Below are 16,582 nucleotides of genomic sequence, written 5' to 3' on the forward strand. Positions count from 1 at the left end.
AAATTCACTGGTATGCTCCAGTGCTTTACACCACGCTAGAAAGGCAAAGCAGTAATAAACCCAGCTTCATCGGCTGGTTACACTGAGTTTGTAGCGTTAGGGTGATGCAAAGCAGCTGGATCCTGCTGGTGAATCCATCCCCAAATGCTGACATTTCTGTGTTAACTTGGCCTCATCATACATGTTATGTGCATTGCCATAGCAAGTAGGGCCTCAGTCCTGGACGAGGACCCCATGGTGCTAGGCACTGTACAAACAGTTAAGTGTTAGCTGAACCGCTTGGTAATAGTGACCATAACATAACAAAATGTAACATCCCTATGCACAGGAAAGCACTAAAGCAGCTCACCATGGTAGCATTTAATTTCAGAAAGGGGATCTACACAAAAATGAGGACGTTAGTTAAACAGAAATTAAAAGGTACGGTGCCAAAAGTGAAATCCCTACAAGCTGCATGGAAACTTGTTAAAGACACCACAATAGAGGCTCAATTTAAATGTATGCCCCAAATTAAAGGACCAAAAAAGTGCCACCGTGGCTAAACAACAAAGTAAAAGAAGCAGCGAGAGGCAAAAAAGCATCCTTTAAAAAGTGGAAGTTAAATCCTAGTGAGGAAAATAGAAAGGAGCATAAACTCGGGCAAGTTATGTATAAAAATATAATTAGGCCAAAAAAGAATTTGAAGAACAGCTTGCCAAAGACTCAAACAGTAACAGAATTTTTTTTTAAAAAGTACATCAGAAGCAGAAAGCCTGCTAAACAACCAGTGGGGCCACTGGACGATCGAGATGCTAAAGGAGCACTCAAGGAAGAGAAGGCCATTGTGGAGAAACTAAATGAATTCTTTGTATTGGTCTTTATGGCTGAGGATGTGAGGCAGATTCCCAAACCTGAGCCATTCTTTTTATGTGACAAATGTGAGTAACTGTCCCAAAACTGGGTGTGTGGGCAACGAAATGGCAGATGAAATTCGATGTTGATAAATGCAAAATAATGCACATTGGAAAACATAATCTCAGCTACAGGATACATACAAAATGATGTGGTCTAAATGAGTTGTTACCACTCAAAAAAGAGATCTTGCAGTCACTGTGGATAGTTCTCCGAAAACATCCACTCAACGTGCAGTGGCAGTCAAAAAAGCTAACAGAATGTTGGGAATCATTAGGAAAGGGATAGATAATGAGACATGAAATATCATATTGCCTCTATATAAATCCATGGTATGCCCACATCTTGAATACTCACGTATTGCCCCATCTCCAGAAAGATATATTGGAATTGGAAAAGGTACAGAAAAAGGCAACAAAAATAATTAGGGGTATGGAACAGCCTCCATATGAGGAGAGTTGAATAAGACTGGGACTTTTCAGCTTGGAAAAGAGACGACTAAGGGGGGGATATGATAGAGGTCTATAAAATCATGACTGGTGTGGAGAAAGTAAATAAGAAAGTGTTATTTACTCCTTCTCATAACACAAGAACTAGGGGTCACCAAATGAAATTAATAGGCAGCAGGTTTAAAACAAAAGGAAGTATTTCTTCACACAATACACAGTCAACCTGTGGAACTCTTTGCCAGAGGATGTTGTGAAGGCCAAGACTATATTAGTGTTAAAAAAAAAAAAAGAACTAGATAAGTTCATGGAGGACAGGTCCATCAATGGCTATTAGCCAGGATGGGCAGGGATACAAAACCATGCTCTGAAATGTCCCTAACCTCTGTTTGCCAGAAGCTGGGAATGGGCGACATGGATCACTTGATGATTACCTGTTCTGTTTATTCCCTCTGGGGCACCTGGCATTGGCCACTGTCAGAAGACAGGATACTGGGTCTGACCCAGTATGACCGTTCTTAAGTGGTAGTGTCTATCCCTGGTTTATTATTGAAGGTAGTCCTTACTACATTGCTGCTTATGTTGTTAAATGTACACAGTAAATACACTGGATATGCAATATGGCCACCTTAGTATTGCTGTAGGAACCTGTCCTTTTGGATTTCCTGGGCCTCACTTAAATCACTGTGCTGGGCTCTGGGGGAAGAAGGGGGTTTGGGTGTATTGGCTGGGGTGTGTGTGTGTGGCTGGGCTCTGTGGGGAGGGGTTTTGCGTGTCTGACCCCCCATCTGGGCTCTGGGGAGGTGGGAAGGGCACAGAGAAACAGGAACTGGGTTGTCATAGGGGTTTCTTTAACACTCTACTCCTGGGGGGATTTTTTGTGTGTGTCTGTATTGTTACAGACATACTTGCTGACAGGGTATTTTGAAATAAATTACCAAAATAATTGAAACTGGCATGATTATGTAGTGTTATTTTGACAAATAAAATTTGCAGAATTTTAAAATATTGTGTACAGAATTTTTAATTTTTTGGAACAGAATGCTCCCAGGAGTACTTTAGACACCTAAATCCCAGGAAAATCAATGGGAGTTAGGTGCTTAAATGCCTTTGAGGGTCTGGTCCTTAGGCCCTAATTCTGATACTTACTCCTGTTCAGTAGCATTTTACTCTCTCTGTGATCACATTGGCTTTACTGTGGCTATTTGTGGAGTAAGACAGAACATAAGAAAGTGTATCGGAATCTGACCCTTAGCGCTCCTCACCTTGACTTGGTATGGGCTCAGGACTGTCCTTGCCATCCACATCTTCTCTGCTCCTCTTCTCCTCTCTGATTACTGATATAGCTTAAAGATCATGTTTTAGTTATGAAGTAAGCTTAGGAAGTAGGAGGGAAATTAAATTTACTGCTTCTGTGACTAGAGATATGAAATAAATCTCAGATTCAATGATAGATCAATAACACCAAGATTGGTTTTAAATTATTAATAAACTATGAGAAATGAGCATAATAATTCTATGAATCCCAGTTCTGAGGTCCTGTACATTTTCGAAGCACAACCTGCACATCTTTGGCAAAAGCTACCGTTAATAAGTTAATGTCCTTTGTTTTGTTGCTAAGCATTTAATAGATTCAGAGGTGGGCTGTGATAGGTTGGCGGTAATGCATTTTCTGTCATATAGCCATGAAAATACTACACCATCAGCTTCCAGTGGCATGACAGACAACCTCGCTCAGCTGGGGCCCGATGCAGTCTGAATTTTTTCCCCAGGCTCTGCAACAGAAGAGGGAATGTCCTCCTTTGAGGGGGGCCATTCCTCTCAAAGGCAGATACATAGGGCCTGATTTTGCTCTCTCACCAGTGTCCCAGAGTAACTCCACTGAAACTATTGGAGTTACACTAGTGTAAGAGGACAAGCAGGCCCTTAAAGGTGATTTTACACCATCACAGAGACCTATCCTGTTCCTAGGCATCCAGGAGAAACCACCTCCTTCTGCAAGACAACAGTGGGGCCATTTTTGAACCAGCTGACAGAGTCCATTATGGTAGAAGTTTTAAGGCACTCACACATGAAGTGAACTTTCCCAGCCAACAACTCCATTATGAAGCAGGAGCTATCAGTGAGGGAGAAGGGGCCCATTAGCCTGAAGAGACCTGTAATGGTCATGGGGATAGGATGGGAATGTGAGCAGAAGGGAGCTCCCAATAACTAGAGTGTTTCTAGGTGCAATGTCTGCTGTAGGGTATGTCTATACTGGAATTAGACACTCGGGGCTGGCCCATGCCAGCAGACTCGGGCTCCTGGGGCTGTTTAATTGCAGTGTAGATGTTCGGGCTCAGGCTGCAGCCCAGACGCTAGGTCACTGTAAGGGGGAGGGTCCCAGAGCTCAGGCTCCAGCCCACGCCAGAACATCTACACCTCAATTAAACAGCCCCTTAGCCCAAGCCCCGTGAGCCTGAGGCAGCTGGCCCGGGCCAGCCACAGGTTTTTAATTGCAGTGTAGACATATCCCAAGTGTCCTCGTTGGTTTTGTCTAGGTTTCCACACACCCCTGCAGACTGGCCACATGAGGGAGCCATCAGCCAACAGAGGCAGTGAAACTGACAGCAGTCTGGCTAAGCACATACGCACCCCGAGGATCAACTCCCACTAAGGCCTTTCTTCTGTTGCAACCCTGCCTTCTGACTCCTGTGAGGTCTCTCAGGGAGCCCTACTCAGTGCTGGGGCCTTGACCCATTGCAAATAGGCTCTCCGAACCTATGGGGATTTGACTTTATATGCAGGGGGTCATTATGACTCAAGGCACTGCTGCTACTGCTCACAAGCAGTTCTCAAGTGGAACCCTGGCTCTGATTTAGCCTCAGATCTGAACTCTAGCCTATGTCTAATGCCAAGCTTGAGGTGGATCCGAACACTGCTACCTGAGCCAATCTTTGCATACAACCCTACTAAAATACAAGGCAAAACAAACCTGGCTGCAGAAAACCAGCTGTTCAAATGTAGATGCACTGCACTGAATAACAGGAGGGCAACACACATTAGCAACTCAGGAATGAGAGACATTTATCCTCCTGTCAAAATGCTTCAAATGCATCAAAGTTCATGCTGAATAAAATTGTGCATTTTTTTTACCTGATGCCACAAAGCCATTTTTGAAAGCAAACCGACTGTTTCATTTTTCAAAAGTGCACTCTTTGGAAAGCAGTGTGTTTTGGATGTTAAATATGGTGCTGCTGTTTGATGAGCTCACCATTCTCAATGGATGCCAGGGATTTGTCTGAATAACTCCATTCTGTCTGGGTCCCCAGATCCTCAACCTCACATCTTCTTCTGTGAGTGGCGGAAGATCCATCAACAGACTTTCTGCAAAGAGGCCACAGCAGACTGGCTTTTACATTACTACTAGTGACCAGAGTGGAAAAAGCATCAGAAATGTTCACTGAAGTAACGCACAAGCCAAATTTTTCAGAAATGACAAGTGATTACAGCAGGGGCGATGCCAGCCTCTTCCCAGTGGCGGGGCTGAGGTGGGGTAGACAGAAATTTTTTTTAGGGGGGGGGTTCTATACATCTTGTGGGCACACGCCACCCTGCCTTCTGCAGTTCTGCGCTGCTGGTGGTGCTGCCGTTGCAGCTGGGCTCCCAGCCAGCAGCTGCCGCTCTCCAGCTGCCCAGCTCTGAAGACAGTGCCGCTGCCAGCAGCAGCGATGTAAGGCTGGCAATACCATACCATGACACCCTTACTTCTGCATAATGTTTGGCCTTTGCACGGGGAAGGGTGGCTACTGGGAGGCCAAGGCAAAGTTTGGGGTGGCTATTACCTGTGCAAGCCACCCCCTTTTGCCACCGCTGGATTTCGGGTGCCTCCAACTTGAAACACCTTAAAGTGCCCTGATTTTCAATGTGTGTGTGTATATGTGTGTGTGTGTGTGTGGGGGGGTGCTGCACTTTCTGAAAGCCAGACCCCTTTAAGGTGTCTCAAGGTGGGCACCCACAATCACCAGTCACTTTGGACTCACAAAGGGAACAGATCTGTTTCATAAGAGGCAGCTGACTTCACACAGAATTTTTCAGAAGAAAGCCACACTTTAAAATGAATGAAAACATGGGGGCAACTATCAGCCTCAGGCACCCAAAAATATTAGTGGGGATCAGTGTATAAGAGCAAGCCTCCAGCCTTGTCACTTTCATTACCGCTGTTCCCTGGGGATTTCTAACCTAAGCATGACTGGCATGTGCTCATCAAGCCTAACCTCAATTTGGAGTGATTGATGCTCTGCTCATTTCATCTTCTGATCATGCAGCTCAGCTCCACTTCTCAGAGTAGCACTCACTCTGCATTGTGTGTGCGCCACAGTCCGACACAGGGGCTGAGTGTATTGGTGAGGAGAAGGAGGTGGGTCTCTTGGACCTCAGTATGATTAGTAACCAATGAGGTTTGAGGGATTGGCCTGTCATTTTCTGCACTTTCTTTTCACCTAAAATTGACTGGCAAGCGGTGCAATCATTTTGAACTAGTGTTAAAGAGCTGACATGGTTCCCATCCAGCCATCTCTACCTGACATCCCTGTGAGATAGATAGTTAATTTAGTTTGCCTCCTAAATGGTCATTTAAAGGTGTTCAAGGTCTTTATGAGCATCCTCCTGCGTAGGAGAAACAAGGCTGAGCAAAGTGCCACCAGGGACTGATTGAATGTGACTCGCAGAAAGCCAGTGGATTTTTTTCCCCATAGCATTAGTGATTCAGCGAGGCTGTTACACATCACTGCCTTCATATTAGGTGTCTTATGGTTAAGAATTTTAAAAGATTCTGGGCACTGTACACATTGAAATTTACATATTAACTGATGAAAACCCCACAGGAATGACCAATCTAAGTTACTTATATGGCCCCATTACTGTAGTATCCGAGCGCCTCACAATCTTTTAACATTTTTGCCCTCACAACATCCTGTGAGGTAGGGAAGTGCTAGCATTCTCAGCTTATAGAGGAGGCACAGAAGCACAGGGTCACACACAGTCTGCTGCAGAGAAGGAAATTGCACCCAAGTCTTCTAAGTCCCAGGCTAGTGTCCTAATCACTGGCTTAGATCCTACCTCACCTAGGAGCAGAATTGCCCACCTCCAGGGAAGGAATAAAGCCTCCCCGCCCATGCTTTTCTACTTCCTAGGTTGCCAATAAGATTTTTCTTGCATTTGCAGAGACCATTTGCTTACTCTTGTGATCTCCCATTAGTCTCTTGGGAGTTGTGTAGTTAATCTCTCCTCATATCACAGAGAGGAATTTACCCCAGGATGGGTATGTGACACCCTAGCACCCCACTGTTCACCACTGTCATGTAATTAGGATATGTTTTGTACAAAGTATGTCTTGCGAGGTATTGTTCTAAAAGTCTTGATCTGCTAGACATTAATATTTTGTTGGATTGTATGTGTTATCGTCATAGGTGAAGTTATGAAGTTTGGCTATGCATGTGCTCCTGAAACATGTTGTGAGATTGAAAACACCCACAAACAGCCTTTCAAGTACAACAGTAAAAAGGCCAAACAACGTTAATGGATTATTGAGGAAATGCACACAAGCACAAGGATTACCCCAGGAACTGTGTACAGTAGAAACCTCTCAGAGCTAGCACTACACAATGGGAACTGTTTGACCCAGGGCACAGCAAAAGAGCTTTCCAACAAGTGAGAAGAAGATATAAAAGAGGGGAAATGACATCATAGGGGGTCTGCACTCTCCGTGCAACAACACACCTGGAAACACCTGAGGGGCAAGGATTGAACTGTGGAAAATGATGGTCGCAGGCTAGAAGGACCATTAGCCTATGTATGAAAATCTGGGAAAGTCAAAGCAACTTGTGAGAATTTGTTAATTTATATCCTACCTATCTAGTGTGTTAAGCTCAGTTTGTGGTTTTTGTTTATTTACTAAGGTAATCTGCTTTGATCTGTTGGCTATCCCTTATAATCACTTAAGTTCTACCTCTTGTACTTAATAAACTTGTTTTTGTTTTAAACCCAGTTTGTGTAATTCAAAACTGGGGGGGGGGGGGGGAGCTGTGCATCTCTCTCTCCACATTGAGGGAGAGGGCGAATTTCAATTAGCTTACACTGTACAGTTCTCTGTTCAGTGTAGGACAATACAATTTTGGGTTTACTCTCCACTTGAGTGCAATTCCTTAGCTGAGAGCCTTCCCATGCAATACTGATCTCAGTGTCTGTCTTTCTGCAGCTGGGTGTCCCCCTACCTGTGTGCGTGCGTTAGAGGAGGCTTGAGGGACCTTGCTTAGCAGGACAGGGTGAGGAAGCCCAGACTGGTGGAACAGGCGGGCTCAGTGGTACCCCAGTACATCAGGTGGCTCCCCAGAAGGGGGGGGGGAAGAGCAACCCATCACAGTGAACTGTTTTCCCGAATTTTGAAATGAATGATGCCTCAGTTCTTCCAGGTTGTAAATTACAATCTGTGTTGATACCCCAGAAGGAGACATTTCACTGTGTCTACATGTAGCAATATAATAAACGCTCTTTTTATAAACAGACTATTATTGCTATTTTGGCTAGTGTTACACACAGACCCTTAGGTGTACAGGCCCATCTTTTTTACTATAGGAAAATATAGATTCAAGGACTGGAAGGGACCTCGAGAGGTCATCGAGTCCAGTCCCCTGCCCACATGGCAGGACCAAATACGGTCTAGACCATCCCTGATAGACATTTATCTAACCTACTCTTAAATATCTCCAGAGATGGAGATTCCACAACCTCCCTAGGCAATTTATTCCAGTGTATAGATATTGCTCAAATATTAATAGTTAAAAGAATAACTTCAGTGGGCCACATTCACCCTTAGTGATAAGTAAAGTACACCAGAGATTAATTTGGTCCAATTCGTTCTGAGCCAAAATTGTACCTTCTTTTGAAACAGCCCTGTTATTTCCCCCTCTCTCTGAGATTAAATAGGTCTAACATTTATAGAGGAGGGCCTAAAATATGGGCCGGATCCTCAGATCATGTAAATAAGCATAGCTCCACTGAAGTCAATGAAGCGAACAATGGAGCTGCGCTGATTTACACCAGCAGAGGATTTGGCCCATTGTTTCACCCAAACTATACAAACATTTTGTCAAATAAAATCATATAAATACACACACAACTTCCAGAGCTGCTCTGCAGAATGCATTTTCCTTTAAGAAACAAACAATCATATTGATGTCTGAACAGGTTGACAATGTTCTTTTTAATATAGTAAGCGATGCGGGCTATGAGACAATTACTTAGACAGAAGTAACTTCCAGATTATTAATAGCACAGATACAGCAGATCCTGCCAGATTGTAGATGCCGAAGACATACTATACATCTCCAGTTGTTAGATGTTCACAGTACTAGCCTAGGTATTGTACAAATATACTGTAACCTAACTGAATTGTACTGAAAAATGTTACCAAATACTCTCCTTACTTTGATTCCTTTGACTTAGAACCAGCATGCGGAGTTGATAGAGAATCTGCCTGAAATTCTAGAGGGGAGAGGAGAGAAAAGTTTTCTTTAAACATATGTTTTGCCCTGTGGAACAATGGGGCTTTTCAGTATGAATTTTCTTGCTGTTCCATTATTTTGTATTTCAGACAACACTTTGCCAGAGTTGCTGCCTTAATGGGAAGCTTTTTGTATTTTAATGATACAATAAATTGTATGGGGGGGGAGGAAGGGGGAAGAAAGCCTTTAAAATTAGTTATTAAAAAAAAGCCCTTGGAGTCTGAGGACAGAATTTTCAGAAAATTATAAATTTTACAAGCAAATTTACTTTGCCTTCCTATTCAGTTATGATTATAACTGCCCGTATCACATCATACTCTGCAGACTGTACCATATGCTGTTCCTAAGACTCAAAGGACTTTTTAAAGAGATAAAGCCGTGACAGTGTGCCATGTAAATTACTCTACAAACCTAGCAATATGCCATGTATACACAGTTAGCAATGTTATGTAAATTCCAATACACACACACACACACACCAACCTACAGCAATATGCCTTTTAAACTACCACTGACAGCATGCCAAGTGAATTCCTTGCATACAGTATAAACCAATATGTTTTGAAAACTTTTGTCCAAACCTCCCAAAGTGCCATGTAAAATCTGGTATATGGGGAGTTAAATTGGCTGTAGGTTGGCAGGAACCCCACATTTTGCCCGCTTATCAAAATAGCGGACTCCTGTGAACTTCTCACTCGACCTAATCATGCCTGTGCTTCTGCACGGTAGCGTACTCTCAGGGGCGTGTGTGTGTGTGGGTGTGACTAATCTGAAACTAACTAGAATTGCACAATCAATTCTTTCTAGTTGAAAATAATTGTTAGTGGTGCTGAGACTGAGAGTGTGTGTAACCCACACACCTCCTGGTGCCATCTAGTGGCACCGAGACCACTTAGAGAGAGAGAGAGAGAGAGAGAGAGAAAATGGGTCTGCTCTACAGCCTTAGCTAACAGCCAGTTGACTATCAACGGCGTTACACGTGGTATTGTGAGGAGCACAGAGAGGCTAAGATTGAGTGTCCTCTGATGCTGCTCATTGAGAGCTAGTGTGAGTATAAATAGCAGTGTAGCTACAGTAGCACGGGTAGCAGCAGTCGAGCCATGACTGAGCTGTGCTGAGTACAAACCCACCTGAAACTGGGTGGGTACATGGCACGTCTAAGCCAGGCCTCTGCTGCTGCTACCCATGTTACCACGGCTACACTGGTACTTACACTCACACTAGTTGGATGACAGCTACTGTGTATGCATACATGAGCAGAGAAATCAGCACGCTAGCTCGGAGCGTAGATGTAGTCCAAGAATATGCCTACATTGCAAGCGAAAGGTGAGATTTTAGCATGGGTACACATACCTGTGCTAGCTTTAACCTAGCTAGTATGGGTAACAATAGCAGTGTGGGCTTCAGTATGGGCAAGCAACCTGAATATGTGCCCAGGGTCCCTGGAGGACTTGTACTCAGGCTGCGATCCTGTGCTGAAATGGGGGCCACCATATCTGCATTGCTGTTACCTAGGTGACCTAGATTGAAGCTAGCATGGATATGCCTCCCTGGGCTACCATCCCATCTTTATCTGCACTACAGACACACCCTAAGAGCTTGTCTGCACTTGGGACTACCTCTTACACCAGTGCAAACCCTTAGTGTAAACATGCTGCACCAGTGTAAGAGGTAGTTTGCACTGGTGTAGTTTACCCTGGTTTGCAACCAGGGTGAGCTGCATCAATGCAAGCCATTTTTTACACGTGTGCAGCACATCTATACTAGGTGCTGCTGTAACCCACTGGTCAGTGTGTGTTACACATCCCCCTCTGTACCCACTCCACAGAGACTATGGGTCTGTTACTGCTTTCAGCTAGAGAGTCTGGCTCTTTAGCTCAAGCTGTAGACACTCTGCTTTGAAGATCCTTGGTTCAATTCCTGCTGTTGACCAACATGGTGGCCAAGGCCATCACACTAGCATCAGTGCAAAAATCCCAAGCATAGGTGTGCTCTAAAACAGAGGAACTCATATAGAGAGAAATAGAGAGAAAGAAGACAGACGTTCAGAAATGAGTAGGAGATGGAAGAGAGACATGTGAGACCATCAGGGATTGGGGGAAGAAAGAGACACGTGGAGAGCAAGGGGATGGAGAGAGAGGTTTATACACTAAGGTGATGGGAGGAGGTTGAGGATAAGAAAGGGAAGATGCAGAAGACACCTGGGGAAAAGAAAGCACAAGAGAGAAGTGCTGATAGTAACTGGACAGGTAGCTGAAAGAATCAAAACAAAGCTTCCTGTATGCCATATTAATGCCCATACTTCATGGGCCATTCACTCCGGGACCCCTTTATGCTGCTCTGGCAGCATGAAGAAGCCTAAAAGTGGCTATCTGGTGCAAATTTATACCCACTTTTAGGCCCCTTTACACTTCTAGAGTAGTGTAAAGGGGCCCTAGTGCAAATGAAACTCTGGCCCTATATTTTTAAGTCACAGTGGACATTCTAAAAAATGTGTTGTAGAGCTGCACATATATCCACTACATTAAACTTTATATGACATTCATTTAAAAATGAAGATGTGAGAATTTTAAGTATGTTTATACCCTTGTTGTATTTGCTTTCTGTAAATATTTTAGTGGGTGAGTTTACTGGCACAAACCGTTTGTGGCAACACCAAATTTTAAGCAAAAGTGTTCATGGACAGGAAATTCTGAGTTTGTAAATTGAGTATTCACACTGAAAACCTGACTCTAAGGTTGGGTTGGCATTATACAGACATTCAGACCTGTTCTAGGACCGGTTGGAGGGCTAGTGCACACAAGGCTCTGGAAGATGGATCTAGTTCAGTTAACTTCGTGAAAAGTGGTTTTAAACTAAACCTGTTTTAAATATGGATCCCTTTGCTAGAGCTTGTCTATATTACTGGATAACCAGCTTTAGAATGGGATGAAATATTTTTGTAAATTTCTGAAAAGTAGGCAGGACTTAAGAGTTACTCTCATCCAGCCAGGGAACAGAAACATACCACACGATCACAGTATAGCATACCATGTAATCAACGTGTCCAATCAAATCTAACCAAACCAGTTCAAATTTCAAATATTGAATTCTCCCACAAATTACTCACAATCTACAGACCAAGAATTATTTGTGACAATTATTTAATCGAACAATGTTAAAAACTGGAAAAACATTGAGAAACCCGTAGGTTGTTCAGTCAGCACCTGAAGAGAATAAGGCAAAATTCTTCCTTTTTTTTTTTGCTACAGATTTTTTTACCAGCTTTCATAGTTTTTCCTGCTTTTTCCCTTCCTTTTGAGATTTTTCCCCCACAGAAATATTTTATTTTTTTCAAAAAGAAAAAATAAATCTAATGAACAATGAATAAAGAAGATAAAATTACATTTGGAATTTCCCTTTTTTGACAATTTTTGTAGTGATAAGAGTCTGTATAAATTTGTATTATTGACTGTGCTTTCTGGATCCAAAACGAGGAGTTCCCCAAACCCATATTTGATTTTTTACCTACCATCCAACCATGCACCATTCTATGCCAAAGAAGCCATAGACAGCATATCATCTTACTTGCATTTTAAATTGCAAGTCAAAAGTTTGTGATCCAACATTTTAGTTCCAAGCTTCCTTCATCAGAATGGCATTTGTTGAGGTTACTATAGGCTACATCCTCACTACAGGGGGGGGGTCGATTTAAGATACGCAAATTCAGCTACGCGAATAGCGTAGCTGAATTCGACGTATCAGATCCGACTTACCCTGTTGTGAGGACGGCGGCAAAATCGACCTCCGCGGCTCCCAGTTGACGGCGCTTACTCCCACCTCCGCTGGTGGAGTACGCGCGTCGATTCGGGGATCGATTGTCGCGTCCTGACGAGACGCGATAAGTCGATCCCCAAGAGATCGATTTCTACCCGCCGATTCAGGCGGGTAGTGTAGACCTAGCCATATGCATTCAGTTCTAGTTAGTTGCCAGCATCGTTTCAAATCTTTGACCTATTCCAGTAGGGGATTTACTTGCAAGGATGTGGCTCATGTGAGTGCATGCGAAGAATATTTGATTTCATTGTGGAGAAGAGAGACTTTAAATGGCTTTTACGCATTTAGAAAATAAGCCTAGTTTATGAGCAGAGATGACTATTGTAATTCTAAGGAAGTGGGTAAGGCATGCACTGAAAATACAGAGTTGAGGGGGAAACCCCCCCCCCCAACATCTCCAGAAGACACAATGCTGCAGCTTTAGCTCCGCAGGGAGTGGCAGCTGCAAAAGCAGTGGCTGTCCCTGCAGCGCCCAGCTGTTTGCTGCTGCCTCTCCCCATGGCCACAGCTCCCAGCTTGCTGGCTCCAGCAACTGCTATGCAGGGAGGGGGCCTTGCTGCATCATGTGACGGAGCGGGGCCAGCACACTCTTGCAAAAATCTAGGGGGCGGGGGAGAGAACACATGACCCCACGTGCCTCGCCTACACGTCGCCTCCGGCTTCTGCCCAGCAGGGAGGGGGGGGGGTCTTGGGGTTTCAGCTTTCAAACTTCTTAAGATTGTTGTATGTGGCTCAGAGTCAGTAAATTTGGCCACCGCTGGTATAAAGCCTTTGAAAATCATGGTTCCTACATGCTCAGTAGAGACCTCTTCAATTTTAGAAACTAAAAGCCAAAGTTTGTCCTCACTGAGCATGCTCACAGCTCCTAGTGTGAAGTCCCCACACAGCTACAGAGCATGCTCCAGCCCAGACTTCCCCCTAGTGACCACTCTCAGCTGCTCTGGGCTAGGAGGGGAGGATGAGTGGTCACTGGAACTCAGAACAGGGAGCCTGTCTCCTCTGAGTGCTCAATGACGTGTCTTGCTGGTATTCACACAGTGTGGAGGAGGAAGCCATCTGATTATAAAGCAGAGGGGACAAAAGCTGGACCAGGGGTGAAGGAAAGGAGAGATTTGTACAAGAAGCCCGGTGAGACTGGGACTGGGGGCAGGAGAGAAACTGGGATTGGCTGGGCAAGGAGACTGGGGCTTGGATGAGCAACCTGCGGAGTAAAGACTAGGACTGGCTAGTCGAGAATTGACTGGGATGAGGAGCCAAGGGTGGAGAAGAGACAAGAAAGGACAGAACATGGACAGGTTGAAGGTGATAGGACAGAAGGGGTCAAGTTTGAAGGGAACAGAAAGAAAACACTGGGTTCATGAGAGAACACTCCCCTCCAGAGCCTAGAATTGAACCCACAGTTCCCAAGTCTCACCATCCCTCTGCTCCCATCAAATAGCTTTGAAACTCACTGGCAAAGTAGGTCTCTCATCCCCCTCTAGTGCTGGTCCCCTTCGAAGATAACAACCTACTATTGTTATCAGTTACTTCCTTAGCGCAAGTGGCAGAGGTCTGTGCAGTGTTTCTGAAAGTTCCAACCCTGCTATTGACTCATGTGAGTGTTGAATTTATATTTTTCAATTGCTTTAAAAAAAAAAAAATCTAGAAAATTATATACCCCTTCTCCCAAACCTGTGTGTAAAGAACTTTATAAATATTGCAATATCAAACTCTCAAAAATTACAAAATACCAGAATCAAGGTTGCCTCTGAAACTTTAATTCAGCATCCTTATGCATATGCATTATGATTCAGTCTTTAATTACACCATCACATACTATTTTTGCCACATTTTCTAACTTTTGAGTGCTTGACATTGCAATCTTAATCGTGTTCTTTAAACATAGATTTTGTGTGTGTAATTAAATGGAAGTGTGGCTATTGATCACACGTGAGCAACTCATTGCAAAATAAATTTGGAATTTTAATCCCATATCCATAAGACATTATTTCATGTGAACTAGTGCATTTATAGAACAGGACCTGGTTTTTCACTCACTCCCTGGGTTTACACCAGTGGAACACCAATGACTTCAATGGATTGGCTTCTGATTTACACTGGTACAAGGGAGCGGAGAATTGGGTATTTCTTACTACCAGTTTTAAAGACAATCATGTATAGCTAAGTGACTCCAGAATATTGGAGACTGCAGTGAAATAAAAGGTGTTGAAAGAAGCATGACATAGGTGATGAGGCAAAACCGTAGTGAGTATAAATAAACAAGATTTTTGTGATTTAAGAGGTACTTTAACAAACTCTTCTTCCCTCAGTTTTCTGCTTTGTACGGTTTGGCTGGATTGCCTGACAAGCAATAAAATACTGCTAAAGGCTGGATATAAAGCAAAAGAGTTGCAATCAAACAGATTTAGGATATCACCACCTGACATTGTCTTTTATTAATTTGTTGGTGGTTGTATGCAACAGAATAACTTGTTAAATTCCAGATGGGCATAAGCCACAAAATTCACATCTGGATTTCAAGCACCCTCAAAGTTTCAAGGTGTTGTTTTGGCCCCTCGTATGGATGGGATGGGATTTGCACCCAGCCTTGCCCTAACTCTGTTCCCATCATTGGTAAAATTCCCACTGACTTCAATGGGAGTATCTAGGCCAGAGTGCAGAACTATTGAAAATCCCTCCCAGAGGGTCTGTATTTGAAATTCAGATTTGGGTTCTGACCCCACCATCAAAACTCAACACCCTTCTCTACCCAGTATATCTGCTGCAAAAAATCCATCTGTTTATGTAGCAACTGTGGGTCCATTTCCCAAAGCTGGGTACCTAAAATGAGGTGCCTAAATCTGGATGTAGGTGTCCATGGGTGGGATTTTCTAAAGCACTCAGCATTGGCCTAACCCTGCTCCCACCAAAGTCAGTGGGAGTTTTACTGTTGCCTTCACCGGGAGCATTTAGATCAGCACTGAGCATCTTTGAAAAGCCCTCCCCGAGTACCCATTTTAGGCACCCAAGTTTGATAACCATGTTCTCCTTGTCTGAACACATTTTAAAAGGACAAAAAGAAATCCCCCTCTCAGCCAAAATACCTGCCAATAAGCTGCCTTTGTGTGAAATTTCTTCAGCCTTTTCCAAGTGAGTTTCCCTGGACTTTTTATCCAGCTCTCTTGGAAGGAAGGAGACGGCGCCTTCCAGATCTTTTTTATCTGGGACATGCTCTCCGCTGACTTCCCCACTCCTCTCTCTCTCCAGCAAACAGAGATTACTCTGCTTAACGTACTCCTCCACAGATTGGTTACCAAGGACTCCTTTTGCAGTCAAATACTCTTTTTCTAGCTTTTTAACATTTTCTACAGTGAGGCGCAAAATAGCAGATTGGGAATCTGATGAAATACACCCAGAGGGAGACGGGGATGTTCTCGGTTGGGGCTGGTTACTGCCAGCCCCTGACAGCTTGTGTCCTTTCGACATATCTGCAATGCATTAAGGAGATGAAAACCTTCAGCAACAGGCAAAGTCAATTCATCATTCTGGTAACAAAGAAAGAAAGAATAATCCCATTAGTCATTTGCTACTGCTGGGCACATTGATTTATGTAGTTAAAATATTCACACTGAGATAACCTTATTAGATTGAAAATCACTCTCTTTTCAGGAGGGTCTACTAGGGCTCCAATCCAACAAAGCACTTAAGCATGTCCTTAGTATTAAGCATATGCTTAAATCCCATGGAGGTCAGCAGGACTTTGTTAAGCGTGTGCTTAAGTGCTTTGCTGAATTGGGCCCTGGGATAGCTTAAAAAAGTGAAACACCAAAATACCTTAGAGAACTCCATATTCATAGGCCCAAACACACTAGAATCAAATACCTCGCCTCATAATACACAACGTTA

The 16,582-nt window shown here is 43.7% G+C and overlaps 1 protein-coding gene across 1 annotated transcript in view; it reads right to left on the reverse strand.

Moving 5' to 3' along the window:
• ERICH6B (glutamate rich 6B) overlaps positions 1-16,162 on the reverse strand; it is a 46,031-nt gene extending 29,869 nt beyond the window's left edge. Inside the window, exons 1-4 of the mRNA XM_065399559.1 lie at positions 15,781-16,162; positions 8,804-8,861; positions 4,591-4,703; positions 2,603-2,683 (exon numbers count right to left, since the gene is read on the reverse strand). Of these exons, the coding sequence (XP_065255631.1) occupies positions 2,603-2,683; positions 4,591-4,703; positions 8,804-8,861; positions 15,781-16,162 (634 nt within the window). The remainder of the gene's footprint in view (positions 1-2,602; positions 2,684-4,590; positions 4,704-8,803; positions 8,862-15,780) is intronic.
• Between the last annotated feature and the right edge of the window lie 420 nt (positions 16,163-16,582).

Source organism: Emys orbicularis, chromosome 1 (genome assembly GCF_028017835.1).
Source record: "Emys orbicularis isolate rEmyOrb1 chromosome 1, rEmyOrb1.hap1, whole genome shotgun sequence".
Lineage (NCBI taxonomy): Eukaryota > Metazoa > Chordata > Testudines > Emydidae > Emys > Emys orbicularis.